The 27,548-nt window shown below is 42.7% G+C and overlaps 1 protein-coding gene across 1 annotated transcript in view; it reads right to left on the reverse strand.

Moving 5' to 3' along the window:
• The window catches only part of p4htm (prolyl 4-hydroxylase, transmembrane (endoplasmic reticulum)), an 85,540-nt gene that overhangs the window by 9,265 nt on the left and 48,727 nt on the right, over positions 1 to 27,548 (reverse strand). The window contains exons 3-7 of the mRNA XM_038812251.1: positions 22,623 to 22,813; positions 18,882 to 18,978; positions 5,927 to 6,089; positions 1,982 to 2,167; positions 1,124 to 1,214 (exon numbers count right to left, since the gene is read on the reverse strand). Coding sequence (XP_038668179.1) covers positions 1,124 to 1,214; positions 1,982 to 2,167; positions 5,927 to 6,089; positions 18,882 to 18,978; positions 22,623 to 22,813 — 728 coding nt within the window. The remainder of the gene's footprint in view (positions 1 to 1,123; positions 1,215 to 1,981; positions 2,168 to 5,926; positions 6,090 to 18,881; positions 18,979 to 22,622; positions 22,814 to 27,548) is intronic.

A 27,548-nucleotide genomic window follows, 5' to 3' on the forward strand; every position in this document is an offset into this window, starting at 1 on the left:
AGTCCAGGACAACATCTTCAAGGCAGACTGGCGAAAAATATAGGAAAACCGATGATGTAGGTCTCGTGTTGTATCATTAATCAATCAATACTTTCAAAAGGTAATGATATTGGGAAACGTATATTAAAAAAATTAAATTATAGAAGCGGATTTAGATTTAAAAAGTACATTAGCAGGTTGCTAAAAATGCAAACACTGAATTCACAACTTTGTAATAACTAGAATTCTGTCTGATAAAGGGGCTGAAAGGAAAGGAAGTGATGAGCATTTTTAAATGTACACATCAACTCATGGATTCTTTAGTTGTAAACAATGACAAAACTTCAAGTGTTTCATTGGCTGTAAATCGATTGGAATATCCTGAGGGTTGTGAAAGGTACTTTTTTGGGAAAATATTTTTATTCAAGTTTTTGATATTTTAACAACCCCAATTCCCCCTCCTCCCCCCCCCCCCCCCCCCCCCGTAACCTCAACCAAACACCCCACTTTACCCCCTCAGTAACCTCAACCAAACACCCCACTTTACCCCCTCCCCCCCCCCCCCCCCCCCAACAGCTGATGGTGACCAGCTCCTTGACATGTAGTACAAACAAACCCCATCTCTTGTGGAACCCTTCACTATGAAAGGCTGAAAATAAGCACAAGCCTTTCTTTCTAGCTTCAGTGACAGACTCCATACTTTCAGACAAGGATGCAGAAAATAAGATGTAAAACATCAGTCACAGCATTCATTCTTAGACAGGACTAATATATTGTTCAAAACAAAACTGGAGAACCCTACTAATCAGACAGAATAGCAGTAAAAGCCATTCTATGCTTTTTGGGCTCAACCTGTAGTATAAACGTTTTTTTTTAAGATGCTGACTAGCTAGCTGCATACTCAGCACATTCTGTTTTTGTAACATTTTTTAAATCCACCTAGCCTGCACATTTTTGGGTTGTGGGGGTGAGACCCATGCAGAGTCAGGGGGAATGTGCAAACTCCTCACAGACAGTGACCCGGGGCCAAGATCCGACCCACTGCTTTGAGGCAGCAGTGCTAACCACTGCGCCACCGTGCCGCCCCTTGTTTTTGTAACATCATGACTCATCAATAAAATAAGCAAAGGTATTTTGCCTTTACCAGTTCATCATAGGTTCTATTGTCTGCGACAGGAAAAGCAGTCTCCCCTCCTCCAGAAACATTGTTCAAATAAAACAGCACTGTCACATACCTGTAACAGAAGTGGGATTGAAGACAAGGATAAGGGAATGAGAAGATAGTCATTACTTTGTCCAAGACTTTTGCAAAAAAGGTGCAAGTCAACAAGAATGCAACAAATATTTAACTTTCCAAAACTGGACAAAACCTAAATTTAAACAGTCTGGAAATCCATTAAAAACTCTACAATATAGCGTAATTGGTCCCAGAAATGATCATGTTCCCAGCCTCAGCTCCCAGCAATGCCTCTGCTTCCAGCTTCAATCGGTTTGCTGATGCCAGTGACCAGATCTTCAGCGTATTCAATTTGGGCATCAGGATTGGAGTTTTCACTTCAATATAATTTGAGCAATATTGGATTATGTGCCCATCATACAGGGACTGAGCAGGGTGTATAGAGTGGGCAATTCTGTATCAGCTATTTTACATCCCCATAGTTAACAGTTCTGGGGCATATCCTATACCAACTGAGACTTTAACCGTAATTGGTCACAGGACTTATGGTACCCTGAATAAAAAGTGCTTGTATGATTTGTAAATGTGGTCAATCATACAACAATATTAACTGTTTTACTGGGAACTGTTTGACAAGTATTAATTCTCAATTTTGTACCCCCTTGGTATTTCTTAATTGGCATTTTCCACTCCTGGTTACTATCTCTTATCTCATTTTGAGGGGTGATTGTCTCAAAAGGAAATATGAGGAAAAAGATAGCTGTAGAAAATCACAGGAGCCTTTTAAAAGTGGACAAAACATATTTGTTAGAATTTGTCACTAACCGACAAGAGGTTTCTAATGGAGTGGATCCGTTTGCTACCAGCTTTGTGTGGAAACAGCTTGTCTCTGCATAGATTGGTCCACTGTCATGGTGTGCATGATAGTGCCCTCCTTGATCATACTTCACCACCTGCAGTGGCTCACTGTGTTCTACTATCTCTGGAGGTAACTGTGTCAATCTGATCACCCTGACAAGATAAAATATTTTAAAACAGTCATACAGTACAGCCGTTATGAACACTGAAAATGAAAAATCACTTATCGTCACGAGTAGGCTTCAATGAAGTTACTGTGAAAAGCCCCTAGTCGCCACATTCTGGCGCCTGTCCGGGGAGGCTGGCACGGGAATCGAACCGTGCTGCTGGCCTGCTTGGTCTGCTTTAAAAGCCAGCGATTTAGCAGAGTGAGCTAAACCAGCCCCTGGGCTTTACTAGAAGGTTATGTTAAGGTTATTTTTAACTTGAGGTAAACTTGGGAGTTACGGAAGCACTCCAGCTTAGAGTCATCCCTATGTGGTATGGGTATCATGGAGGCAAAACTCAAACAGAAACCTATTGAAATCAATTGAAAGCTTCTACACCTTTCCACAGTAACTCACAGTAAGGAGACAAATGCTTGTGAGACACAGAAAAAGAGAGCTAGAGAGACAAAACAACCTCCACTGTGCAGAACAGACAAGCAGAGACTGCTATGAAGAGCAGAGTTTTGTGTTAATAAATAAACAGGATGCTTGCGAGAGTTGGTTTGAAAGGAAGTTTTCAGAACTAATGGGACTTGGAGGTTTAAGGAACAAGGAGTCATCGAGATGAGCCTTGCTGGTGGAAGGCAGATCTGGAAGCCTCAGGCTAAGTGAAACGATTTTAAGGACACAACAAATTTTCATCCAACACAGCAGGGAGAAGTGAGCCTCTTAGAGAGCCTGAACTTTGGACCTGTTCTTGTAATGTTACACAAAGGTACCATGCACAGCAAAAGAGACCAGGAGATGTATCTCAATTGCATTAACTAACTAATACAGATGTAACTTTTCTTTAGTTTGACAAATTAATGTTTGAATTATGTTGATTTTAATGCATTTGTTACAGTAAAAGTCTTAAATGTGAAATTTTGTCCTTCAGTTATTTCCTTTGACCATCTTTTTAAAAAGGTTAATTGGTCTCTACAGCAATCATAATACAGTATGAAATTAAGTAACACTGACAGACCTCTGACGTCTCCTGTGAGATTGTCAGGCAGGTTTAGAAGAAGAAAGGTCTACACAACCCATTTGTTTTCATCCCTCCAGGGAACCTTCAGGACTCCAGTACAAGGATCCCAACAATTTGCAATTTTTAAGACTGAGGGAACACTACTAAACAACAAGAATTATAACACTGACCAATAGGCATCTTTTATGTCAAAACAAACTTTAATTTAACAGAATTAGCAACACTGTAAATTTTCCAATTAATAGTCAAAACAATTCTTAAATAAAAGGAAAAATAAACTTTTTAACTCACTATCTACACCTGCCACTGTATTTTCCAATTAAAGAACCCAATTTCAGATCAGGGCCAATCTGAAAATCCTCCTGCCTTGTCAGACTCTGCTGTTTGAACTGAAATCCTACAGCAGGCCTGGCTCCTCCAATTAATTACATAATCTGTATCCTAAGCACAAGGCATTCTCCAGTCTCCTCACACTAAAATGTCTCATGACCCGCTTAGTTGGACGAAACACAATCCCTCATAAATTATCGCCAATCCAGGGAACCTCCTAAACATCAACAATATTCCAATAGTCTCTGCGCCATCGCACACCTCGTGGAATGTGCCTTTGCAAAGACGTTTTGGAAAGATTAAGTGGTTTTTGTCGAGGTTCATCCAAAGCGGCTTTATGACACAGGATGACAGAGAAAATGCTGGAAAATCTCAGCAGGTCTGGCAGCATCTGTAGAGAGAGAAAAGAACTAACGTTTCAAGTCCGATGACTCTTTGTGACACAGGACTCTGCTCTATGGGCTGTTTTCAGGGACGTACACCAAGACAAACATCAACTGCTGTTGGAGGATCAACAACTTGGTGAAAGGCGCTCTTTGGTCTGTCTGAAATTTGGTTATCTTCCAATGTGAAGAATTGTCCTCGGCCCAGTGTTGCAGACTCGCACATTCCAAGGTCCAGTACTACATGGATGCATTCAAGCTTGTGGCAGCGGTTGCAAAGACACAATGGAGAAGGCCATTGTGCAAGATCTTTCAGCCAATGTAGACTGAGGGGCTGGTAACCATGTAAAACTCCATGGACTGTGTGCCTAATCCCAACTGTATGTAACGGTATTGAAACACCACAGAATGCAACATGATATATGTACATAATTGTACGCTCTAACAAAAATACTGAAATGTTTGTAAAGTTCCCATTATTGAATTGAAGCACCTCAGAATGCATCTTGATTCCTGGAGAAAATGTGAATATTATTACACTTTCCTGTCATGACAATTAGAACTGTTTTGCCATGTTCTTTCAGATATTTTATGACTAAAGTATATTTTTGCAAACAAAAAAGAGGGGGGAAATAAATAATTCACAGAATCCTTCCTGGATGCTATGTAGTGCTGGAAACTGCTTGGGCTCAGCTGAAATGGAGGGAGACCTACCAGTGCCTATGGAACAATATACAGGCATCATATACAAGCATACGTCATCAAAATTAAGGGAGGGGCAGAGAAAAGAAAGGAAAATTTATAACAAGACTACCACTTTGGCCCAGTGAGGTCAAATGTAATCACAACCACATGGTTGTGGTTGGAGATCACAAATGTATATCTTTCATGTGTTATGTTTGTTGGAAGTGGATTTGTGCTTGCCTGGAATTCATGCTGAGCCAGTTGTATGTGCCTGCATGTCTGCACCATGATGCTACGTCATGGTGTTACAAGCATACAGCCAACAGAACAGGCTCCAAGCCCAAAAAGGGGGCACATATTAAGGCTCATAATGATGTTGAATCTTCAGGGAGTACCTGTTTAATATTTTATTAATGACAATGAGAGGACTGCACAACTATTAGTGATGGCATTCTCCAATAAAACTGGCACAGGATATTTAACTAATTAAACATTTTATTCAGGAAAATAACCTGATTCTGTTTGCATGTCAAAGAAATGACCCAAGATCTCAATGTGCCATAGTGTCAGCAAACAATCGGATATTTACTTTGCATAACTATGGGCCCCCCTCCCAAATTCATTTGCATTTACTCAGGTCTTAATTCTATGTACTGTGACTTTTATATTCACATCCCATTACTGATGGAGCTGTAATGAGGGGTCATGGTTGCATTAGTAAATTCTGTAATGGGAGCATAAAACTAATCTCGCTTTACTTACTGGACTGTTTTCATTGCAGGAGTTTCTGTAATATATCATGATTGCTCGTCTCTAGGTTTATTCAATTTACTCAGCAAAGAACTAGCAGAATCAGTGAAGCTTATACTTTGTCCAGTTGCTTCCCAATCACTTTGTGACACGTTTCTGACAGTGAACCCATCAAATATCAGAAGGCCCATATATAGAAGTCAGCAAAAATAAAAGCCACATTGTTCCACTTCCATGAGTGGCACCTGCTTGGCAGCACAGAAAGAAATAGCTTGATTAAGGTTACTAATGCTGCAAGTATGGGTGCTGCCTCACTTATAATTACACTGGCAATCGTGCCATGGTACAAATGCAGTTATGAGCAGCTGGGAATGACTTTCAACTCTGGAATGAAAAGCATTGCAGAAGATAGTCAAATAACACTATGGTCCTATGGTCAGGAATTTTGCTAATGACAACTAAAGTAAACATATTCTTCAAAAGAAACCCATGCACTTAAAAGTCCTTGTTTTGTACGTCACCCCAGTTAAAATAGCAATCTTGGCAAATACAACACAACCCAATACATTTTTTGTTTCATTCAGAAGCTCACCTACGTCGAACAGTTCTTAGAATCTGGTGTGCCCCTTCACCCTGGTATAGCCATGTGTGCTTGCTGTTGCGAACCAACTCTGTCTTCTGCACCCCACGTTGTCGCAGGTATGCTTGGAAAGCATTTGTGTTAAGTTGTTTAAACTCCTCCAAGCTTAACAAACCTGAAAAGACAACATAATTTTTATTTCTTCCCATTTTCTAACCCCAATTTTCTCCTCTTTTCTGTTGAAGGCAACAACTGTTGAAGTACAGTTATATAGGAATAAGTTAAGCCCCATTCAGCCTTCATGTCTGCTCTAATCAAATCACCCGAAGTCAATGGGAATTCGAGGAAAACACTCAACTAATTTGAGTCATACCCAACACAAAGGAAGATGGCTGTGGTTGTTGGAGGCCATTCTGATGCGATGTGACTATCTTTAAGGGAGTATATCTTAAATTACTGTAAATTACATAACATCCTATCTTCAGCTAGAATTAGCCCCATGGCTTGTAGACAGTCTGCAAGCAGCAGTGATCAAGAGGAGACATGTACCTCATAGCCTACCAGTTAAATTTATTTGTATAGTCTTATCTTCAAATCAAGAACCCACACTGTTTCACCAATCCTCGTGTATAATTATGTTGAAGTAAAGCCGAATGTAACATGGTGACAGCACAGTTTGATGGTTTGACTGAAAAATGTCCACGCCTCAAGTCCTTCCCATCAAACAGAAGTGTGAAAGTGAAACAACCATCAAGTTGTGATTCTACAGCTCTACAGGAATTCTGTCGTAACACAATAACAGAATCATGGTGCAGAAGAGGCCCTTTGGCCCAACGAGTCTTCACTGACACATGAACACCTGACCTGCCTACCTAATCCCATTTACCAGCACTTGGTCCATAGCCTTCAATGTTATGATGTGCCAAGTGCTCATCCAGGTACTTTTTAAAAGGATGTGAGGCAACCCGCCTCTACCACCCTCCCAGGCAGTGTGTTCCAGACCATCACCAACCTCCCAGGCAGTGCGTTCCAGACCGTCACCACCCTCCCAGGCAGTGCGTTCCAGACCATCACCAACCTCTGGGTACAAAGGTTTTTCCTCAAATCTCCCTGAACCTCCTGCCCCTCACCTTGACCTTGTGTCCCCTCATAACTGACCATTCAGCTAAGGGTAACAGCTGCTCCCTATCCACCCTGTCCATGCCCCTCACAATCTTGTACACCTCCATCAGGTCGCCCCTCAGTCTTCTCTGCTCCAGCAAAACAGCCCAAGCCTATCCAACCTCTCTTCATATCCGTTCCATTCCAGGCAACATCCTTTGTTCTGGTATTGCACCTTGGTCCAGCCAGCAGGGATCATGTCTCAGCAATACTGTTCAAATTCTGGAGACATTAATAAGTAAAAGTCTAACTTCTGCAAAGTTTGAGCAGGAACAAAGAAATAAACAGCAGACTGCAAGTTTCATTTTAAGTAGAATTCCACAGACAGGAGAATTCATTACTGCCAAGGTTAGACTAGATTGAGAAGAAAAATTAATCTAGTAACAGCTCCCAACAGCTTGGAAGCTGGTAAAAAGCATTTTTTCACTATTTGTTTTCATTTTGGAGGTTCTGCAGCAATTTTTCCAGCCAGTATCATTTTTGTGGGTGGAACTGCTAAAAAGGGTGGGGGGTGGGAATCAGAGGATGCTCAACAGCACCAACAAGCTAGTTAAACTCCAGCAAGTTAGTTAAAAATGATTTTCCCTTTAGAAATCAATGCTAGCTCTTCCTAATCAAATAACATTTTTCCATAAGACCATAAGACACAGGAGCAGAATTAGGCGACTCGGTCCTTCGAGTCTGCTCCGCCATTCAATCATAGCTGATATTTTTCTCATCCCCATTCTCCTGCCAATCCACCTAACTTGCACATCTTTGGGTTGAGGGTGTGAAACCCACACAGATATGGGGCATGGGGAGAATGTGAAAACTCCACACGGACAGTGACCCGGGTCCTCTGCGCCATAGGCAGCAGTGCTAACCATTGCGCCACAGTGCCGCCCCTATCATTTGACTTTTAATTCCAGATTTTTAAGATAAAATATGGTAACACTTGCAGATCAATTGCGAGCGAAGCTCAACTTCAGAATACACCATCTGGAATTCATATCTTTTAGGCAAAAACTGACAAGAGACCACTGACTAATACTTCTGTGGATGCAAAAACAAGGGATGTGGTTGCGACCTTATGGCGCAGAACTATATGACTGAACATTTGAGCTCATGAAACACCTAGCCCCAATGGAAGTGATCCAAAAAGACAACTTGGACCAACTTAAAAGTTACACCAAGGAAGTACCACTACAGAATGGATGCAAGTGTGAAGCTATACTAAGACAAGAGTCTACAGGATATGCCAAATATTTCCACCATTGGAATGATAACCAATGCAGGTAAGCATAAACAGTGATGCTGGCGGTGCAGCGTCATACATGCAGCCAGAAAATACCCAGTTTTTAAAAATAAATTTAGAGTGCCCAATTATTTTTTTTCCAATTAAGGGGCAATTTAGCATGGCCAATCCACCTAACCTGCACATATTTGGGTCGTGAAGAGAATGTGCAAATACCACACAGACAGTGACCCAGGGCCGGGATTCGAACCTGGGTCCTCAGCGCCGCAGTCCCAGTGCTAACCACTGCACCACATGCCGTCCCCTAAGCGCCCAGTTTTTAACAACATATGCTGGACAGGTGGCAGGAGGGGGAACTGGAAACATCAATGCATAAAGCAGAAGATAAAAACAAGTGATTTGAAATCAGGAGAAGCCACAACTAGAAGTCAGACAGGTGCAGCATTCTAAACAACCAAGAGCACATAACAAACGTTATCAAGAGAAGATCTACTAAGTGTCTAACCAAGCTACACGTTCAGGTGATAAGAATGACCAGATCACTGCAAAGTGAGTCTACATTTAAAACTGTGAACAAAGAATGTACTGGCATAGTGGTACCAACAGAAGCCTTTGCCACTGTCCAGATTATATGGCCACAGATAAAGCATGCAAGACTGGATAATGATGCTGATGCAAACATCCTGCCACTGAAATGTATGTATCTGCAGAAGTGGCAAGTGATGGTTCAACTAACCAATGCCAAACTCACTGCATATAATGTCTCAGGAGATTCTATCCCCGGAATCTATTATACTCGAGCGTGATTACAAAAGCCTCACACTGGCTATCCCAGGAGTTTTATGTGATGGACACCACAGGTTCAGTGATTGCAGGCTTACCTACGCACAAGGACCTATCCTTGGTCATTATCCATGGTACTGTCAAGAGAATTATGAAGACCACAGACCATAAGAAATGTCACTGGTTATCCTGTGCTTACAATGGGAGAAGATCGCTTAACTTTGAAATTCAGAACATTAGCCAACAGGCTACATGACAATCTTTGAACCAAATACAGGTATCCATGCTGAATTTTAAACATTGCATTGCGGAACCAATGCGGAATTATTACTCAGCAAGTAAGAGTGGACAAGCCGCTTCAGTCATTACTCGTCGATACTCGCAGGAATGCATGATGCATTACTCCAAAAGCAGGCGAAGATGAAAGATGCCCATGATAGGTACATGGTTAACAAACTATCCAACCTGAATATCGGACAGAAATTTAAGTCCAACACCCAACTGATGGTCTCTGGGATCAGGCAGATATTAGTCAGCATATGCTCAGAATCAAGATCACATCAAGTATGAACACCAAACAGCATGTCAGTGCGATCAAACGGATGCCAAATCAACACAATACCACATCTAAAATACAGAGTAATCCTACTGTGATTAACAGTCCAAAATGCAACACAAACAAAACACACCCAACCAGCTCACTTAATGTATATAGCAAACTCCAGCAAACATCACCATAACTAAACCTGGACCGATAAGTAAACCGGTGACATAAGACCATAAAACATCGGAGCAGAAATAGGCCATTCAATCCATGGAGTCTGCTCTGCCATTCAATCATGGCTGATATGTGTCTCATCCCCATTCTGCTGCCTTCCCTCCATAACCCTTCATCCCCTTATTAATCAAGAACCTATCTATCTCTGTCTTAAAGACACTCAGTAAATTGGCCTCCACAGCCTTCTGCGGCAAAGAGTTCCACTTTTCACCACTCTCTGGCTGAAGAAATTCCTCCTGATCTCAATGTTAAAGAATCATCCCTTCAGTTTGAGGCTGTGTCCTCTGGTTCTAGTTTTTCCTACTAGCGGAAACATCCTTTCCACATCACTCATCTCCGTATCCTGTAAGTTTCAATAAGATCCTTCCTCATCCTCCTAAACTCTAATGAGTACAGATCCAGAGTCCTCAACTGCTCCTCATATGACAAGCTCTTCATTCTAGGGATCATTCTTGTGAACCTCCTCTGGACACTTTCCAAAGGCCAGCACATCCTGCCTTAGATACAGGGCCAAAACCTGTTCACAATACTCCAAATGGGGTATACCTTACACCATAAGACCATAAGACGTAGGAGCAGAATTAGGCCACTCAGCCCATCAAGTCTGTTCCGCCATTCAATCATGGCTGATATTTTCCTCATCCCCATATTCCCCATAATCCCTGATCCCTTATTAATCAATAACCTATCTATCTGTCTTAAAGACACTCATTGATTTGGCCTCCACAGCCTTCTGAGGCAAAGAGTTCCACAGATTCACCACCTTCTGGCTGAAGAAATTCTTCCTCATCTCTGTTTTAAAGGATCGTCTCTTTAGTCTGAGACTGTTTCCTCTGCTTCTAGTTTTTCCTACAAGTGGAAACATCCTCTCCACATCCACTCTATCCAGGCCTCGCAGTATCCTGTATGTTTCAATAAGATCCCCTCTCATCCTTCTAAACTCCCAACGAGTACAGACCCAGAGTCCTCAACCATTCCTCATATGACAAGCTCTTCATTCCAGGGATCATTCTTGTGAACCTCCTCTGGACCCTTTCCAAGGCTAGCACATCCTTCCTTAGATACGGGGCCCAAAACTGCTCACAATACTCCAAATGAGGTCTGACCAGAGCCTTATATAACCTCAGAAGTACAGCCCTGGTCTTGTATTCTAGCCCTCTCAACATGAATGCTACATCCTGCCACTAGCGCCCTGAAAATCTATTTCCTAAGTGGCCATACACATTTCTTGTGAAATAGTTGATCATTTCCTCCGACACCATCTTTGCAGTAGAGTGGAAGGTCATTACTGCTCACTATCTGTGAACATTCTTTGCTTTTCACAGTTAACTTCATAGCAGTGTTAATGTAAACCTACTAGTGACAATAAAAATTATTTTTATTTATGTTTCAGAGACTTGTAAATGTATTGCTCCATGTTAAATACATTCAAACATAACATTATTTTGTTTTGTTTTCATTTTAAAAAATTAATTTCCAGGATGTGGGTGTCGTTGGTTAGGCCAGCATTTATTGCACATCCCTAGTTGCCCTTCAGAAGGTGGTGGTGAGTTACCTTCTTGAACCGCTGCAGTCCTTGAGGTGTAGGTACACCCACACACAGTATGCAGTTAGGGAGGGGGTTCCAGGATGTTGCCCCAGCGACAGTTAAGGAGAGGCAAAATATTTCCAAGTCAGGATGGTGAGTGACTTGGAGGGGAACCTTCAGGTGGTTGGGTTCCCAGGTTTCTGCTGCTCATCCTCCTAGATGGTAGTGGTCGTACCTTTGGAAGGTGTTGTCTAAGGAACCTTGGTCAGTTACTGCAGTGCATCTTGTAGGTGGTACACACGGCTGCCACTGTTCATCGGTGATGGAGGGTTTGAATGTTTGTGGAAGGGGGAGAAATCAAGCGGGCTGCTTGGATGGCATTGGGCTTCAGGAGTGTTGTTGGAACTGCACTCATTCAGGCAAGTGGAGAGTATGCCATTACACTCCTGACTTATGCCTTTTAGATGATGGACAGGCTTGGGCGGGGGGTTGTCAGGAGGTGAGTTAGTCACCGTAGGATTCCTAGTCTTTAACCTGCCCTGGTAGCCGCAGTATGAATATGGCTAGTTCAGTTCAGTTTCTGATCAATGGTAACCCCCCCCCCCTAGGATGTTGATTGTGGGAGATTCAGCAATGGTAATACCATTGAAGGTCAAGGGGTGATGGTTCGATCCTCTCTTGTAGGAGTTGGTCATTGCCTGGCACTTGTGTGGCACGAATGTAACTTGTCAGCCCAAGCCTGGATATTGTCCAGGTCTTGCTGCATTTGGACACGGACTGCTTCATTTTCTGAGGAGTCACAAATGGTGCTGAACATTGTGCAGTCACCCACAAACATCCCCACTTATGACCTTATGATGGAAGGGAGATCATTGATGAAGCAGCTGAAGATGGTTGGGCCCAGGACACTACCCTGAGGAACCCCTGCAGTGCTGTCCTGGAGCTGAGATGATTAACCTCCAATCACCACAACCATCTTCCTTTGTGCCAGGTATGACTCCAACCAGCGGAGAGTTTCCCGCTGGTTCCCATTGACTCCATTTTAGCTAGGTCTCCTTGATGCCATACTCGGTCAAATGCTGCCTTGATGTCAAGGGTAGTCACTCTGACCTCACCTCCGGCATTCAGCTCTTTTGTCCATGTTTGAACCAAGGTTGTAATGGAGGTCAGGAGCCGAGTGACCCTGGCGGTACCCAAACTGAGCTTCCATGAGCAGATCATTGACGAGTAAGTACCGCTTGATAGAAGAATACTGTTGATGACCCCTTCCATCACTTTGATGGATGATGGAGAGTAGACTGATAGGGCGGTAATTGGCTGGGTTGGATTTGTCCTGTTTCTTTGTACAGGACACACCTGGGCAATTTTGCCAGATAAATGCCAGTGTTGTGGCTGTACTGGAACAGCTTGGCTAGGTGTGCGGAAAGTTCTGGAGCACAAGTCTTCAGTATTATTGCTGGGATATTGTCAGGGCCCATAGCCTTTGCAGTATCCAGTGCTTTCAGCCGTTTCTTGATATCACGTGGAGTGAATCGTGTGAATTGGTTGAAGACTGACGTCTGTGATGCTGAAGACCTCTGGAGGAGACCGAGATGGATCATCCACTCGGTACTTCTGGCTGAAGATTGTTGTGAATGCCTCAGCCTGGTCTTTGCACGTATGTGCAGGGCTCCTCCATCGAGGATGGGGATATTTGTGGAGCCTCCACCTCCAGTGAGAGTTGATTAATTGTCCACCACCATTCACAGCTGGATGTGGCAGGACTACAGAGCTTAGATCTGATGAGTTGTTGTGGAATTGCTTAACTCTGTCTATTATTTGCTGCTTATGCTGTTTGGCATGTAAATCGTTTGATTAATTAAGGATAAACCTTTAGTTAGAAAAAGGGGATGCTGTGATATTATGTGCATAAACTTTAAAGGAAGCATATCTTAAACTACTGTCAATCATTACTATCTCAAGACAGGATATGATGCATTAATACCATGACCTGCAGGCGGGCAATCTGTAAGCAGCAGTGATCGAAGTCAGACATGTGCCTCGCAGCCTCCCAGTTAACTTATTTGAAGATAAGACCATATAAAGATGAAAAACCCACATTATTGTTTTACCAATCCTTGTTTATGATCAGTACGCTTACATTGAAGAAAAGCAGAATATGACAGAGGCCAATCATCTCACACCCACGGCTTTCTCCTGGACAACATTCAGACTTGGGTTGATAAGTGGCAAATAACATGCACACCATACAAGTGCCAGGCAATGATCTTCACCAATAAGAACCATCTACCCTTGACATTAAATTGCATTGCCATTGCTAAATCCCCCAACATCAACATCCTGTGGGTTACCATTGATCGAAAAATGAACTGGACCAACCATCTAAATTTGTGGCTACAAGAGCAAGTCAGAGTCAAATAATTCTGCAGTGAATAACTGATCTCCTGACTCCTATACTGGTGCACAGTGGAAGCAGTGCATACAATCGACAAGGTGCATTACAACTACTCTCAAAGACTCTTTCATCAGCATCTTTGCAACCCGTGCCTGTACTGACTTGAAGAATAAGAGCAGAAGGTACATAAGAACACCACCACCTACAAATACCCCTCCAAGTCACAGAACATCCCAACTTGGAACACTATTACTTCCCTTCATTGTGACGAGTCAAAATCCCAGAGCTCCCTCACTAACAATATTTTTGAACTATCAACAGCACATGAGCTGCTGTGGTTTAAGAAGGTGGTTCACCACCTGCTATAGTGGGCAATAAATTCTGGTCTTGCCAGTGACACTCACATCCCAGGGATGAATAAAAATGTACCTTAGCCATCAAAAAAAGCTTATAGTATGATCTAAAAATAGTGCTTTTCAGAAGTCCGGATAATCCAAAGCTTTGATAACGCCGCTCCTTCACTGTCACTAGGGAAACATCCTGGAGCTCCCTCCCTAATAGTAAATGGGCGCACCTACACCTCAAGGACTGCAGCGGTTCAAGAAGGCAACTCACCACCACCTTCTGAAAGGCAAGTAGGGATGGGCAATAAATTCTGGCCTAACCAGCGACGCCCACATCCCGTAAATGAATTTTGAAAAACAGTTGAGTCATTTTGAAGTGCTGTGTGGAGTTTGCACATTCTCCCCATGTTTATGTGGGTCACACCCCCACAACCCAAAAATGTGCAGGGTAGGTGGATTGGCCATGCTAAATTGCCCCTTAATTGGAAACTCTAAATTTATTTTTAAGTCATTTTGAAGTGTAATCAGTGCTGTAATGTGGAAAATGTGGTAGCCAAACTGTGTGCAGAAAAATCCCACGAAGAGCAACAAAACAAATGACCACATAATTTGTTTCAATGACCAGGACACCCAAAGACATCTCCCACTCTTCTGCAAATAGTTCCATGGGATGTTTTACGTACAGCTGAGAGTGAAGATGGGGCCTTGCTTTAACCTCTCATCTGAAAGACGGCACTTCATACAGTGCATCACTTATTCAGTACTGCACTAAAATGGCAGTCTAGATTAGGTGCTCAGGTCTCTTGAAAGTCCTTAAAATCTCAATGTTTGCAGACTTCCCATACCTCACCCAAGTAACCATTCTTATTTTAAGAGGCTACCAGTGAATGTCAGATGACTACATCGCAAAGAGGCACACTGGACTTAAACTCAATCCTGTTTACACAAATGTGTGCTCTGGCAAGGTCAGTTGTTGGAGATCAGTGAATTTAGCTATTTTTCCATTGTAGCTCAGGTACACTGGCCCATTCTGTGTTGAGCCTGATTACCTCCGCTTGGGCAGGCTTCTGCATTCAGTCCAATAGTCTGACAGTATTCATTCCCTGTAAGCACAGGCTGAAGTAAAGAAAGATGCCTTCTGACGCTTGCTGAAATGCACCACAGTACAAGTTGGTCTTGAAATAAATTATAAAATTTGTGTCATGGGAGGAGAGGAAGTTACATTTCAAAAATTAAAAGATTAGAAAAATCTCTCCTGTAAATTGGAACTTTCTGATAAAAAAAAGGTAATCAGAGGCTAATTATCTGAAGCCCAGCAGGTAAGAAGTCACATCAGCGGATTAAGGCAAGCTAGCAGTGGGAAGTACGCCCTCCCTCGGTGAAAAGAAGAGTGGACGTGCATAACGCCATAATGAATGTACTACCCCCTGAGGCTGTAACTCATTATGGGGGCTTAAAGCTTAACGTACGCCGTCAATTCCACCTAATACCTTCTTTACATTATCTGCCCAGCATGACTATTCAGCGGAGGTGAGGATGATTAACACCGAATAGGATCTCTGGTTTTCAAACTTTTCTTTGCAGCAGACCCCCTGCAAATACTGGCACCATCCCAAGGGCCCCCTGTCCTAACCTCCGAAAGACCTATCCAAAGGAAACAGTGTGGAAACCATTTTTATTACTAATCTGAAACAGAAAACTCAACAAATGCAGCAAGAAATACAGAAATCTAATCACAGGTGGACCCAAATCAGATGACCTTGAAGATTCAACCGCAGAACAGACGCCTCTTATGGACCTATGGAGAGTCTGGGAATCCTCGCCCTATATCTGTATACATGCTAAATAAATTCATACAAAATCAACTATCAAAAGTTTTGATGAGATTCCATGCTCGAGGGAGAGTTTAGAGATGCAATGCTGTTGACAGTGCCAAAAGCACACTAATAGTATAAATAACCTGACTTCTGAACAGCAGACTGTGGGTATTGGCAGCTAATGTCAAGTTTCCAATTAAAAGACAAAAGCACAGAAAAGTACGAGGATTAGAATCAGAGGGATGCTCGAAGTATATGGTGGAAACAACATATGAAGCTCAATAACTTTTTTTGAAGACTGTTCGTAGGACCACACTAACCTTTCTATTTATAGTACCAAATTTTGACCACAGCTTGCTTGAGCATGCCCTAACAACGCGCTTTAGATCATTCTCAAGTGAAAACCTCTTATTGAACTTTAATTTTGGTGATGTATCCCATCTGAAATGCTAACCTACATTTCTCTTTTAGATCGTGCGGCTTCCAGTTTCCATTTCAGATTTCCAATTTTTTCTAGTTTTCTCTTTATCGCCAGTTAAAGCAGAGACCATGGAGTAAGGTGACTCTTGGCCATGAAATGGTTGATAACATGGGACACAAGTATGAAATGAGTATTACAGTATAGTTATGCACACATCTTTAGCACTTTCCAACACAATATCTAATCAAAAGCTAAGTCGCATGCATGAATTCATCCCAAACAAAAACTGAAATACACAGAATGGGAAGTCCACACAATTCCAGTTCACATTGCATGAAATGATAGCTCCTCACATGAGATTCCCAATCAGTGCCATGAGTTGTTAATTTGAAGGATAAAACAAGAGACTGTAAATGTCGGACAGTAATGGCAATGCCAAGACTGATCTGTGAAAAGCGTGGGTGAGAATGTTTTAAATGGGACAGTGGAATGCAGTTTGTTGAACGGTTGTTCACATCTGAACTTACATCCGCTCACATCAGAATTATTTTCTCCACCGACTAAGACAAATAGAAAATTTGTGAGGGTAGTTATATTTCATTGACAATAGTGCCATTCTCCAGTACAAGCAATGCAGGAACACCAGGATCTTTTGTATCGTAATCAAACAAGCTCCTTTAGTTTTGCATCTGCAATTAGTGAGTGAAGACGACAGAATCAATTTATGAATCTGTCGTTTTGTACAACTGAGGCAGTATGATAATTTCCTGGTTAGATGAGTGCATGCAATAAAGGTCCAAAATCAACTTGTCTAATGGACAGGAAAACTGTAACACAAATGTCCACAGTGGTCGGACCATTAACTTAGACCAACTAAACATTACTTCACCAAACAAATATTGTTGCGATTTGGTCACATGTTTGCAGTCACCATATATATATATATAAAACATGGGGCTGGTTTAGCTCACTGGGCTAAATCGCTGGCTTTTAAAGCAGACCAAGCAGGCCAGCAGCACGGTTTGATTCCCGTACCAGCCTCCCCGGACAGGCGCCGGAATGTGGCGACTAGGGGCTTTTCACAGTAACTTCATTGAAGCCTACTTGTGACAATAAGCTATTTTCATTTTCATATATGCCTTCCTATAGCGAAGAATCTCCTCTCTACCACCGCCCCCGTCCCCCGTGTTTTCATTGCATATAACAACTTTTAATCTCAACCGCCAAAATCCCCAATGTTTTCCCCTCATGTGACTGATGCTGCAAAGGTAGTCTCAATTTTCTGTTTTCCATTTGTTTTAGAACGTGGGCCAAGTTGACAAGGCTACTTTTATTGCACATCCTTGGCTGCCTTGACCACTGTGATTGCTTTCACAACTGACTGATTGACTGACTGTTAACGCAAGCTAAAAACTAATGTAGGCCAATGCAGACTGGGTAGGGATACAAAGAACAAAAAAAAGTACAGCACAGGAACAGGCCCTTCGGCCCTCCAAGCCTGCGCCGACCATGCTGCCCGTCTAAACTAAAATCTTCTTCACTTCCGGGGTCAGTATCCCTCTATTCCCATCCTATTCATTTATTTGTCAAGATGCCCCTTAAATGTCACTATCATCCCTGATTCATTTCTACCACCTCCTCCGGCAGTGAGTTCCAGGCACCCACTACCCTCTGTAAAAAAACTGGGAGGTTCACTTCCCTCTGGGATACTAGCAAACGTGTTGGGTTTGACAATACTCCAACATGGTCATACAAATGATCAGATTTATTGAATATTAATTTGCCATGGTGGCATTTATTAAACATGCAATTGCAAAATGACTAATCCAATACCATACCACTTACTATTGCACCACTAGTAGTAGTTTGTTATTTATGCCTATTATATGAGCCTGGACTGCAAGTCTAGGATCTATTTATATACTCACACTACATGCAATTTCTAGTCAGACTCACAATCAAGATGAGATTTTCTGGCTGACATCCCCTCTCAATCCTGGATCCACGATGGGCAGCTGCAACCTTCGTGAAATCATCTAACTCAGAAGAGTCCAAATATCCAACTTAAGAACTTCCCAGTCTGAATTTCCTAGCTACTCCATGGCTAAACTTGCTGAGATATATGGGGAATCCCTGGGGGCTAGAATCATAGAATTCAATGAAGATGAATTCCTCAAATCCCTGTTTGCAAAATGGTTTTCTGTACATCCTAAGATGTAGCTGCTCATCTGTAGTCAGATACCATAAACTGTAGCAACTTAAGACATCATTAGAATCATACAGGTCATAACAACTCACTGTCTTAAAGGATTCTCAACTCCCTCCGGGTACTTTTTCCAATTAATGGAAATCTGTCCTCCAGTTATCAACTCTTCTGCCAGTGGAAACAGTTTCTTCCCATCAAAATTCTTCAACATTTTGAACTTTGATTAAATGCTAACTTAACCTCATCTAGTCCAACAATCTCAGCTTCTCTAGTCTCTCCACTAGGTTAAAAGTTTCTCACCATTTCCATCAGGATCAGCCTCAAGTCCCGTGTAGATCTCCCGAACATTTTCAGGAGTAATCCAGACACCATCACCAAAACGTGTATGTGTCAAAACCTGTCATTAAAAATAAAGCCTTTGTTCAGAAACTATTGTTAACATGCTGCAAGTACTATATAACCAGATGAGCAGGAAGTTATACAGGTATGGGAGTTCAAATCTGATGAGTGTACTATATAGTGGCCTACTATTCTTTCTGACTGTAAAATCTAATGGTAATGGGAGTCATTTCTAATATCTTCAAACTACCTGTTAGTCTGGGTACCTGGTGTCTACATGTCTGTTGCAATGCAGTGAATATCAGTCTCAATTCACACCATAAAATAAAACTGGCTAATATTAGCTTCAAATCACCAACATGCTCTCTTAGGTTTTTCACTGCCTTGGTGCGGAGTTTCCCTCTTGGACTAAATCTGAGTGGATGGGAGCACTACTCAAACTGAGGAGAGAAGGCATCCTCCAACTAAGTGATGGAAATAGTGTATTTTAACTGAGGATAGGAAATGTTTCATAGAGAGAGTAGATGAAGTGCTACTTGGTTTCAATCATGAAGATGGTGTCTGAAACAGATAAATGCCAGAAGGATAATAGAACCATGGAGATGCTAAGTGGGAAGTGGACAGGATCCAGCAATTTGGGGGAATCATAGAATTTACACTGCAGCAGGAGGCCATTCGGCCCATCGAATCTGCACCGGCCCTTGGAAAGAGCACTCTACCTAAGCCCACACCTCCACCCCTTCCCCACAACCCAGTAACCCCACCTAACCTCTTTGGACACTAAGGGCAATATAGCATAGCCAATCCACCTAAACCTGCACATCTTTGGACTGTAGGAGGAAACTGGAGCATCCGGAGGAAACCCACGTAGACATGGGGAGAAAGTGCAAACTCCACACAGACAATGACCCAAGCCTGGAATCGAACCTGTTACCCTGGCAACTGTGCTAACCACTCTGTTACTGTGCCCCCCCTCAGAAGCGTAAATCAGTAATGATCAGCAATACTCAACTACAGACGGTCTATCTACTGTTTCCCACTTTGTGTTCAGCAATAACATGTAGATAATGATATTAAAGATAAAAAATATCCCAAGGACTTCACAAAACTGAAATTACACAAAAATTGAAATCAAGTCAAAAGGAGGCAATATTAGGAGGGATGACCAAAAGTCCATTGAAATAAGCAAATTGAAGGTTGTTTTAAAAAGAAGCAAAGGGAGGCACAGTGGTAGCCTCACGGCGCTGAGGATCTTGGTTCGATCTTGACCCCGGGTCACTGTCCGTGTGGAGTTTGCACATTCACCTCATGTCTGCATGAGCCTCATCCCCACAACCCAAAAAGATGTGCAGGGTAGGTGGATTGGCCACGATAAATTGCCCCTTAATTGGAAAAAAGAATTGGATACTCTAAATTTATATTTTTAAAAAAGAGGCAAGTGACAAAGCTAGATATGAGTGATAAATAGACTTGAGAAGAAAATTATGGGGCTTCAGGCTTCGGCATCTTCGGGCATGGCCACCAATGGCTTAGGAGTAAGGGTGAGGTCTGGGGAAGAGGTTCCAATTTTCACAAGTAATTAATTACTATTTTCACTTCATATCAAGTTGAATAAAGGTGATAGACTTTCGGCTTGTTTACACCAGTAATATCGGTGCAAGTGTAGCAAGCGATTAGTAAGTCAAATGGTATTAGCTTTTATTCCAAGGGAGTTGGACTATAGAAGTAGTCATGCTGCAATCACACAGGGCTGCAATGAGACCAAAGCTGGGATGCTGTGGAAGGAGACAGCTTTGGTCTCCTAACCCATGGAAGAATAATACTTGCCAAAAGGTGCAATGAAGGTTCATTACATTGGTCCCTGGTATTAGAGAATGTGGAATGTGGAATAATTGAGCCAATTTGGCCAATATTCTCTGGAGTTCAAAAGAATGAGAGATGACTTCATTGGAACATATAACATTCTTAAGAGGTCTGGACAGGATAGATACTGAGTGGCTGTCTCCCCTGGCGAGACCCGTGGATCATAGTTTCAGGATAGTCAAGTTTATAAGGATAGGATGGGTCAGTGGAGCTGATATGGAAGTTCAGCCATGATTTTACTGAATGACGAAGTAGACTCAAGGGACTGCCTGACCAACACCTGCTAATAGTTCTTATGTTCATAACTAGGTGAAATTGACAAAAACAGTGCAAAATCAAAATTTTAAACAGAAGTGAGGTACACGCAAAGACACAGTGTTGTGTTTTACACTGGTTAAAGGGCCAATTCACCTTGAATAAGGTCCCATGCACAAGGCACAAATTCCATCAAATATGTGGATTTGCGAAGGATCTTTTCTCTGGTGTACAGGCACCAGCATGTACATTTTATAAACGTTACATATTTAAAAATATTTAATTCACTAAGAAACTGACTAGCGTATTCCAATGAAACAATTTAAATGGTTCAGTATAGTTTTGCTTTTTAAGCAAAAAGTTATTTTCAGTGATTCTCAAAATCAAAATCATATTGAGTGTACCCACACCACTTGGACTGCCGCAGTTCAAGAAGGCAGCTCATCACCACCTTCGCAGAAGCAATTATGGATGGGCAATAAATATTGGCCTTGCCAGCGACACTAACATCCCAAGGGTAAATAAAAACAAAAAGGCTGGACACCTTTATTAAAATGCTCACTTTTGATGATAAATTCATTTTTTGCTTCATTAATAAAATCACAACAGGTAACCACTTTCCATCAAGAAAGAATTCTTCGTGGAAAGAAGAAAGCAATAATTACATCCTATTATCATCCCCAATTCTGCAAGTCCACACACGTTTTTATGTTTGTGATTATGTAAATAAATGTGAGCAGAAACTTGAACAGTAACATGACCATTGCAACATCAAGCATATTTTGGGCCCAATTTTCCAATTGCACCCCAAGTGGAAATCGTACCCCAAGATGTATAATTTTAGGGATGCTTTCAAGCATAATGACTTCCCAGCCAATTTCTCCTGATGATCAGCAGTTACCCGCTTCAGAATCTACAGTCTCTCCCCCTTTGCTGACAAATTTATACAGTACTTCAATTTAATCCAAACATTTATACTGCTTCCTTTTTCCCCACTGATTTGATTGATAGAGGATGCTATTAGTTGTACTGCAGCCATGCTATTTTCAAAAACTGACATCATCCTGGGTAATAATTCAGCCAAGAAATTTGCCATATTTATGCAAGGTTTATATTTATAATTCTGAAGTTTCAAACACGAGGACCCATCTTCTCGCAGAATTATATAAATATTACAATGCTACATCATAGATTTTGAAAACATAGGCCTAGCTCGTGATGAAGTCTCCTGTGTGTGTCTGTTACAAAGTTCTTTGTAAAACGGATTTGACCAGTGCCAATACAATTCCAACAAGCCTAAATGGCAAGCTTGCTTGGGAGTCCACAGCATAGCTGATGTGGAAAATGAAAAAATATTAGAATAGTTGGTCGGGAATTCCTGTGAGATTCAGGCATTGTGGAGCGAGAACTTTACCTCGTACCTAATCAATGCTGTACCTAATCTGGCGGTACGTAATGCTGACCCTCACTACTCCCAGCACAAGCCTGCAAAATGAGAAGCAAAAATTCACCAATACCTTGAAGCCATAAATTAATTTAAAAGCCATAATATCTACAGAACAGTCCTTAAGTAACATTAAATACCTCTTTCATCTGTAGCTGCCCATCCTGATTGTAGTCAAGTAAGTTGAAGATTTCCTCCTTGCTGATATCCATCTCATCGATAACCTCCTGCTGAAGGTCAGATGGCATGATCTGGCTCTCCTGGAGACCCTTCAACTTTGCTAGATGGATGACCAGTTTACATTCTTCTTCTGAAAGGAAGTTAGCAATTTCTGATGGAAAAATAATAAATGAAATGTAAATAACTGGGAATACAAACACTTATAATATGCAGAAGAAATTTCAGAAAGCTACAACAATATCATTGCCTACACTTGATCATTTAAGGGCATCAGTTCAAATAGTTCTTCAGAGAATTGAACCCATAATCTAATCTGGATTTTTTAATGCAAGACTGAGTACATTACTGCAATGACCACACATGGCTGCGAAATGCTTGGGATATTTCAGAGGCTATGTAAAGTGCAAAATTAAGCATAAAGTGAAAATTCTGGTGCATCAAGGCCCTGTTTATAAACCCCAAAATTCTGTGGCCTTTTTGTGCATTACTGATGAAGACTCGATTCCTAGAAATTATATATTTGAACCAGGTGTCTTTGTTCCTCCACAATCTTCACTGTTTCCCCAATAAGAGTATATTCCAGGAGGCCCAGACTAATGTTTTGAGACAGGAATATAAATCCCACCACAACAGCAGAAGGAATTTAAATTAATTCAATTAATAAATCTGGAGTAAAAAGCCAATATCAGTAGAGGGGGCAGTGCAGTGGTATGCAGGATGGTATATGGGGAGATGGTTGCCTGACTACTAACCCAGAGGATGCTTGGGTGGCAAAAATAGGAAGGCAGATTATTATTTAAATGGGTGCAAATTGAGAGGTGGATACTCAGCGAGACCCAGGTGGCCTCGTGCATCAGTCACTGAGAGCAAGTATGCAATTATAGTAGGCAGCAATGAAGTAGGCAGCAAATAGTATGTTTTTACATATTTACATAGAATTTTCAGTGCAGAAGGAGGCCATTCGGCCCATCGAGTCTGCACCGGCTCCTGGAAAGAGCACCCTACCCAAGGTCAACACCTCCACCCTATCCCCATAACCCAGTAACCCCACCCAACACTAAGGGCAATTTTGGACACTAAGGGCAATTTATCATGGCCAATCTACCTAACCTGCACATCTTTGGACTGTGGGAGGAAACCGGAGCACCCGGAGGAAACCCATGCACACACGGGGAGGATGTGCAGACTCCGCACAGACAGTGACCCAAGCCGGAATCGAACCTGGGACCCTGGAGCTGTGAAGCGATTGTGCTATCCACAATGCTACCGTGCTGCCCCATGTTGGCCTTCATTGCGAGAGGATTTGAGTATAGGAAAAGGGATGTTTTACTGCAATTGTATAGGGCACCGATGAGGCCACACCTGGAGTATTGTGCACAGTTTTGATGCCCTTACCTGAGGAAGGATGTTCTTGCACTGGAGGGAGTGCAGCGAAGGTTTATCTGGCTGATTCCTGGGATGACAGGACTGTCATATGAGGACATTCTAAATCAGTTACGATTATATTCATTGGAGTTTAGAAGAGCGAGAGGGGATCTCATAGCAACTTATAACATTCTAACATAATTAGACAGGGTCAATTCATAAAGAATGTTTCTGATGGTGGGGAGAGTCCAGAACCAGGGGTCATGGTTTGAGGATAAGGGATAAACCTTTGAGGGCTGAGGCGAGCAGAAATTTCTTCACCCAGGGAGTGGTGAATCTGTAGAATTCACTACTACAAAACGTAGTTGAGGCCAAAAAGTTGTGTAATTTAGATACAACTCTTGGGGTTACAGGGATCAAGAGATATGGGGGGGGGGGGGGGGGGGGGAGAAACAAGGTAGTGAACTTGATCATAATGAATGGCGGAACAGGCTCAAACAGCCAAACAGCCTCCCCCTGCTTCTATTTTCTATGTATGTTTCTATGTAGGACTCAGGCGAATGCACTGGGGACATGGGGTCAAATCTCACTGGTGGAATTCAATTAAAATCTGGAATATAAAGCTAGTCTCAGTAATGGTGACCATGACAATTATCATCAATTGTCCTTTAGGGTAAGGAAACCTGCATTCCTTACCTGGTCTGGTCTACAGGTGACCCACAAATATCCTTATCTCGTGGAAGAAAGAAGAAAGAAGAAAATAGTCAGGAGGAAGTACCCTGGGAGGCCTTAGCATCAACGTTTTAAATATTCTTTCAAATAATGTGGGTGTTATGGGCTAGAGCTGTAATTGTTTCCCATTCCTTACTGACCATGAACAAAGTGCTGAGGCCACAATTATTCACAATATATATTAATGACTTAGACGAGGGAAGTGAATGAACTATTGGCAAGTTTGCGGATGACAAAAAAGGGTGGGAAGGCAAATGGTGAGGATGACACAGAATCTGCAGAGAGATATTGACAGGTTAGGCAAGTGGGCAAAAACATGGCAGATGGAATATAATGTAGGACAATATGAAGTTATGCACTTTGGTAGAAAGAATAAAGGAGCTGAATATTATCTAAATGGAGGGGGATTTGGGCATTCTTGCGTATAAATCACAAAACGTTATCATGCAAATTCAGCAGGTAATTTAGAAGGCAAATGGAATGTTGGCCTTTATTTCAAAGGGAATAGAGTAAAAAAAATAGGGAAATAGCTGCTGAAACTATGCAAGGGACTGGCTTGCTAGGTGATTTCAGAGGGAAATTCAGAATCTAGAGTCACATACATTGCTGAGCATCTGTAGTCGCATACAGGCCAGACCAGGCAAGGTTGGCAAATTTTCTTCTCATGACATTAGGGGGAATAACTATCTATTCTAGTTTAATTAATTGAACTTAAATTGGAACCCATGTCCCCAGAGCATTATCACATAATTGTTAAAGCGCAAAGAGGCCATTTGGCCCATCATGTCTGCACCAGCTCTCCAAATGAGCATTATGACTTTGTATCATTCCCCTGCCTGCACATATAATCATCTAATACCCTCTTGAACGCCTCGATTGAAACTACCTCTATCACACTTCCAGGCAGTGCATTCCAGAGCCGAACCACTCGTAGTGTGAAAGTTTTCCCTCTCAACACATTGGTTTCTTTCGCAAATCACCAACATCTGTGCCCTCTCGTTCTTGAACCTTTTATGAGTGGGAACAGTTTCTCCCCATCTATTCTGTCCAGCCCCCTCATAATTTGAACATCTCTATCAAATCTCCTCTTAGACTTATTCTTTCCAAAGAGAACAGTCCCGACCTATCCAATCGATCGTCATAACTGCCGTTTCTCATCCCTGGAACCATTCTTGTGAACCTCTTCTGCATTCTTTCCAATCTGTTCACATCCTTCCTAAAGTGTGGCACCCAGAACTGTACACAATATTTCAGCCGAGGTCTAGCTAGTGTTTTGTGTAAGTTCAGCATAACCTCCTTGGTCTTCTCTGCCTCTATTAATAAAGCCTAGAACACTACATACTTTTTTGGTCTCTCCACGGCCGTGATTCTCCCAAAGGGAGACAAAGTGCCGATGCCGGAGTGAAACCCGGAGTGTTTCACTCCGGCGTCGGAGGCCGCTCCTCGCCCCCTATTCTCCCACCCCCAGGGGCTAGGACCGGCGCGCGTCAATCTCGGGCGCCGGGCCTTGACGCTTGCGTTAAAGCGGCGCCGCCTGAATGACGCGGCCGGCGGCGCCTAAATTACGTCACCTGCGCATGCGCAGGTTGGCCGGCGCCAACCCACGCATGCGCGGTTGCCGTCTTCTCCTCCGCTGCCCCACAAAACATGTCGGAGTGATCTTGCGGAGGGAAAAGGGTGCGTCTTTCAGAGACGCCGGCCCCGACGATCGGTGGGCACCAATCACGGGCCAGACCCCTCCTGAGCACTCCCCTGGTGATCGATTCTCCCTCCGCCCCCCACAGGCCCCACACTCAGCGGTCGCACGCTGTTCACGCTGGCAGCGACCAGGTGTGGTTGGCGCTGGTGTGAACCGGTCGTATTAGGCAGGCCGCTCGGCCCATCCGGGCCGGAGAATCGCCGCTCCGGTCGAGCGGAAAACGCGACACGCCGTTTTGGGGGGGGAGGGGGGGGGGGGGGGGGGGGGAGAAGAGAATCGCGTGCAGGTGCCAGGGCGGCGTGGCCTGATTCGCCCGGCACTCCTGCGATTCTCCCACCCGGCGTGGGGTCGGACCACCTGTCCTGCTACCTTCAATGATCTGTGCATATAGATACCCAGGTCCTTCTGCTCCTGCACCCCCTTAAGAATTTTATTTTATATTTCTTTTGTATATATGGGGCGGGGGTTGTTCTTTTTGTTCCTAGAATTTTCTATTACTGTTTTCTTTTTTGTGAAAATGTGAAAATTTGAATAAAAATTATTTTTTTTAAAAATTGAATGCATTCTGAAAGTCCATGTACATTGCATCAACAGAATTACCCTCATCAAGCCTCTGTTAGCTCCTCAAAACACTCCAGCGAATTAGTTGAACACGATTTCACCTGAAGAAATCAATGCTGGGGGGTATACAGGACAGGGTAGTTTCCAGAACATGGGTGGGAGAGGGGAATGTATCAGATATCTAACAAGTACTTATGGAGGCGGAGGAAACTCCAATAGAGGAACTAAAGGGCAAGTGGGAAGATGAGCTAGGGGGAAGAGTTAGAGGCAGGTCTATGGGAGGATGCCTTAAGCAGGGTTAACACATCCTCATCATGTGCCAGGCTTAGCCTGATACAATTTAAGGTAGTTCACCGGGCACACATGACAGTGGCCCGGATGAGCAAGTTCTTTGGGGTAGAGAACAGGTGTGTGAGGTGCACGGGAGGCCCAGCAAATCATGTCCACATGTTTTGGGCATGCCCAAAGCTTAGAGGGTTTTGGCAGGGTTTTGCTAAGTCTATGTCCATGGTACTTAAAACACGGGTGA

Source organism: Scyliorhinus canicula, chromosome 11 (assembly GCF_902713615.1).
Source record: "Scyliorhinus canicula chromosome 11, sScyCan1.1, whole genome shotgun sequence".
Taxonomy (NCBI): Eukaryota; Metazoa; Chordata; class Chondrichthyes; order Carcharhiniformes; family Scyliorhinidae; genus Scyliorhinus; species Scyliorhinus canicula.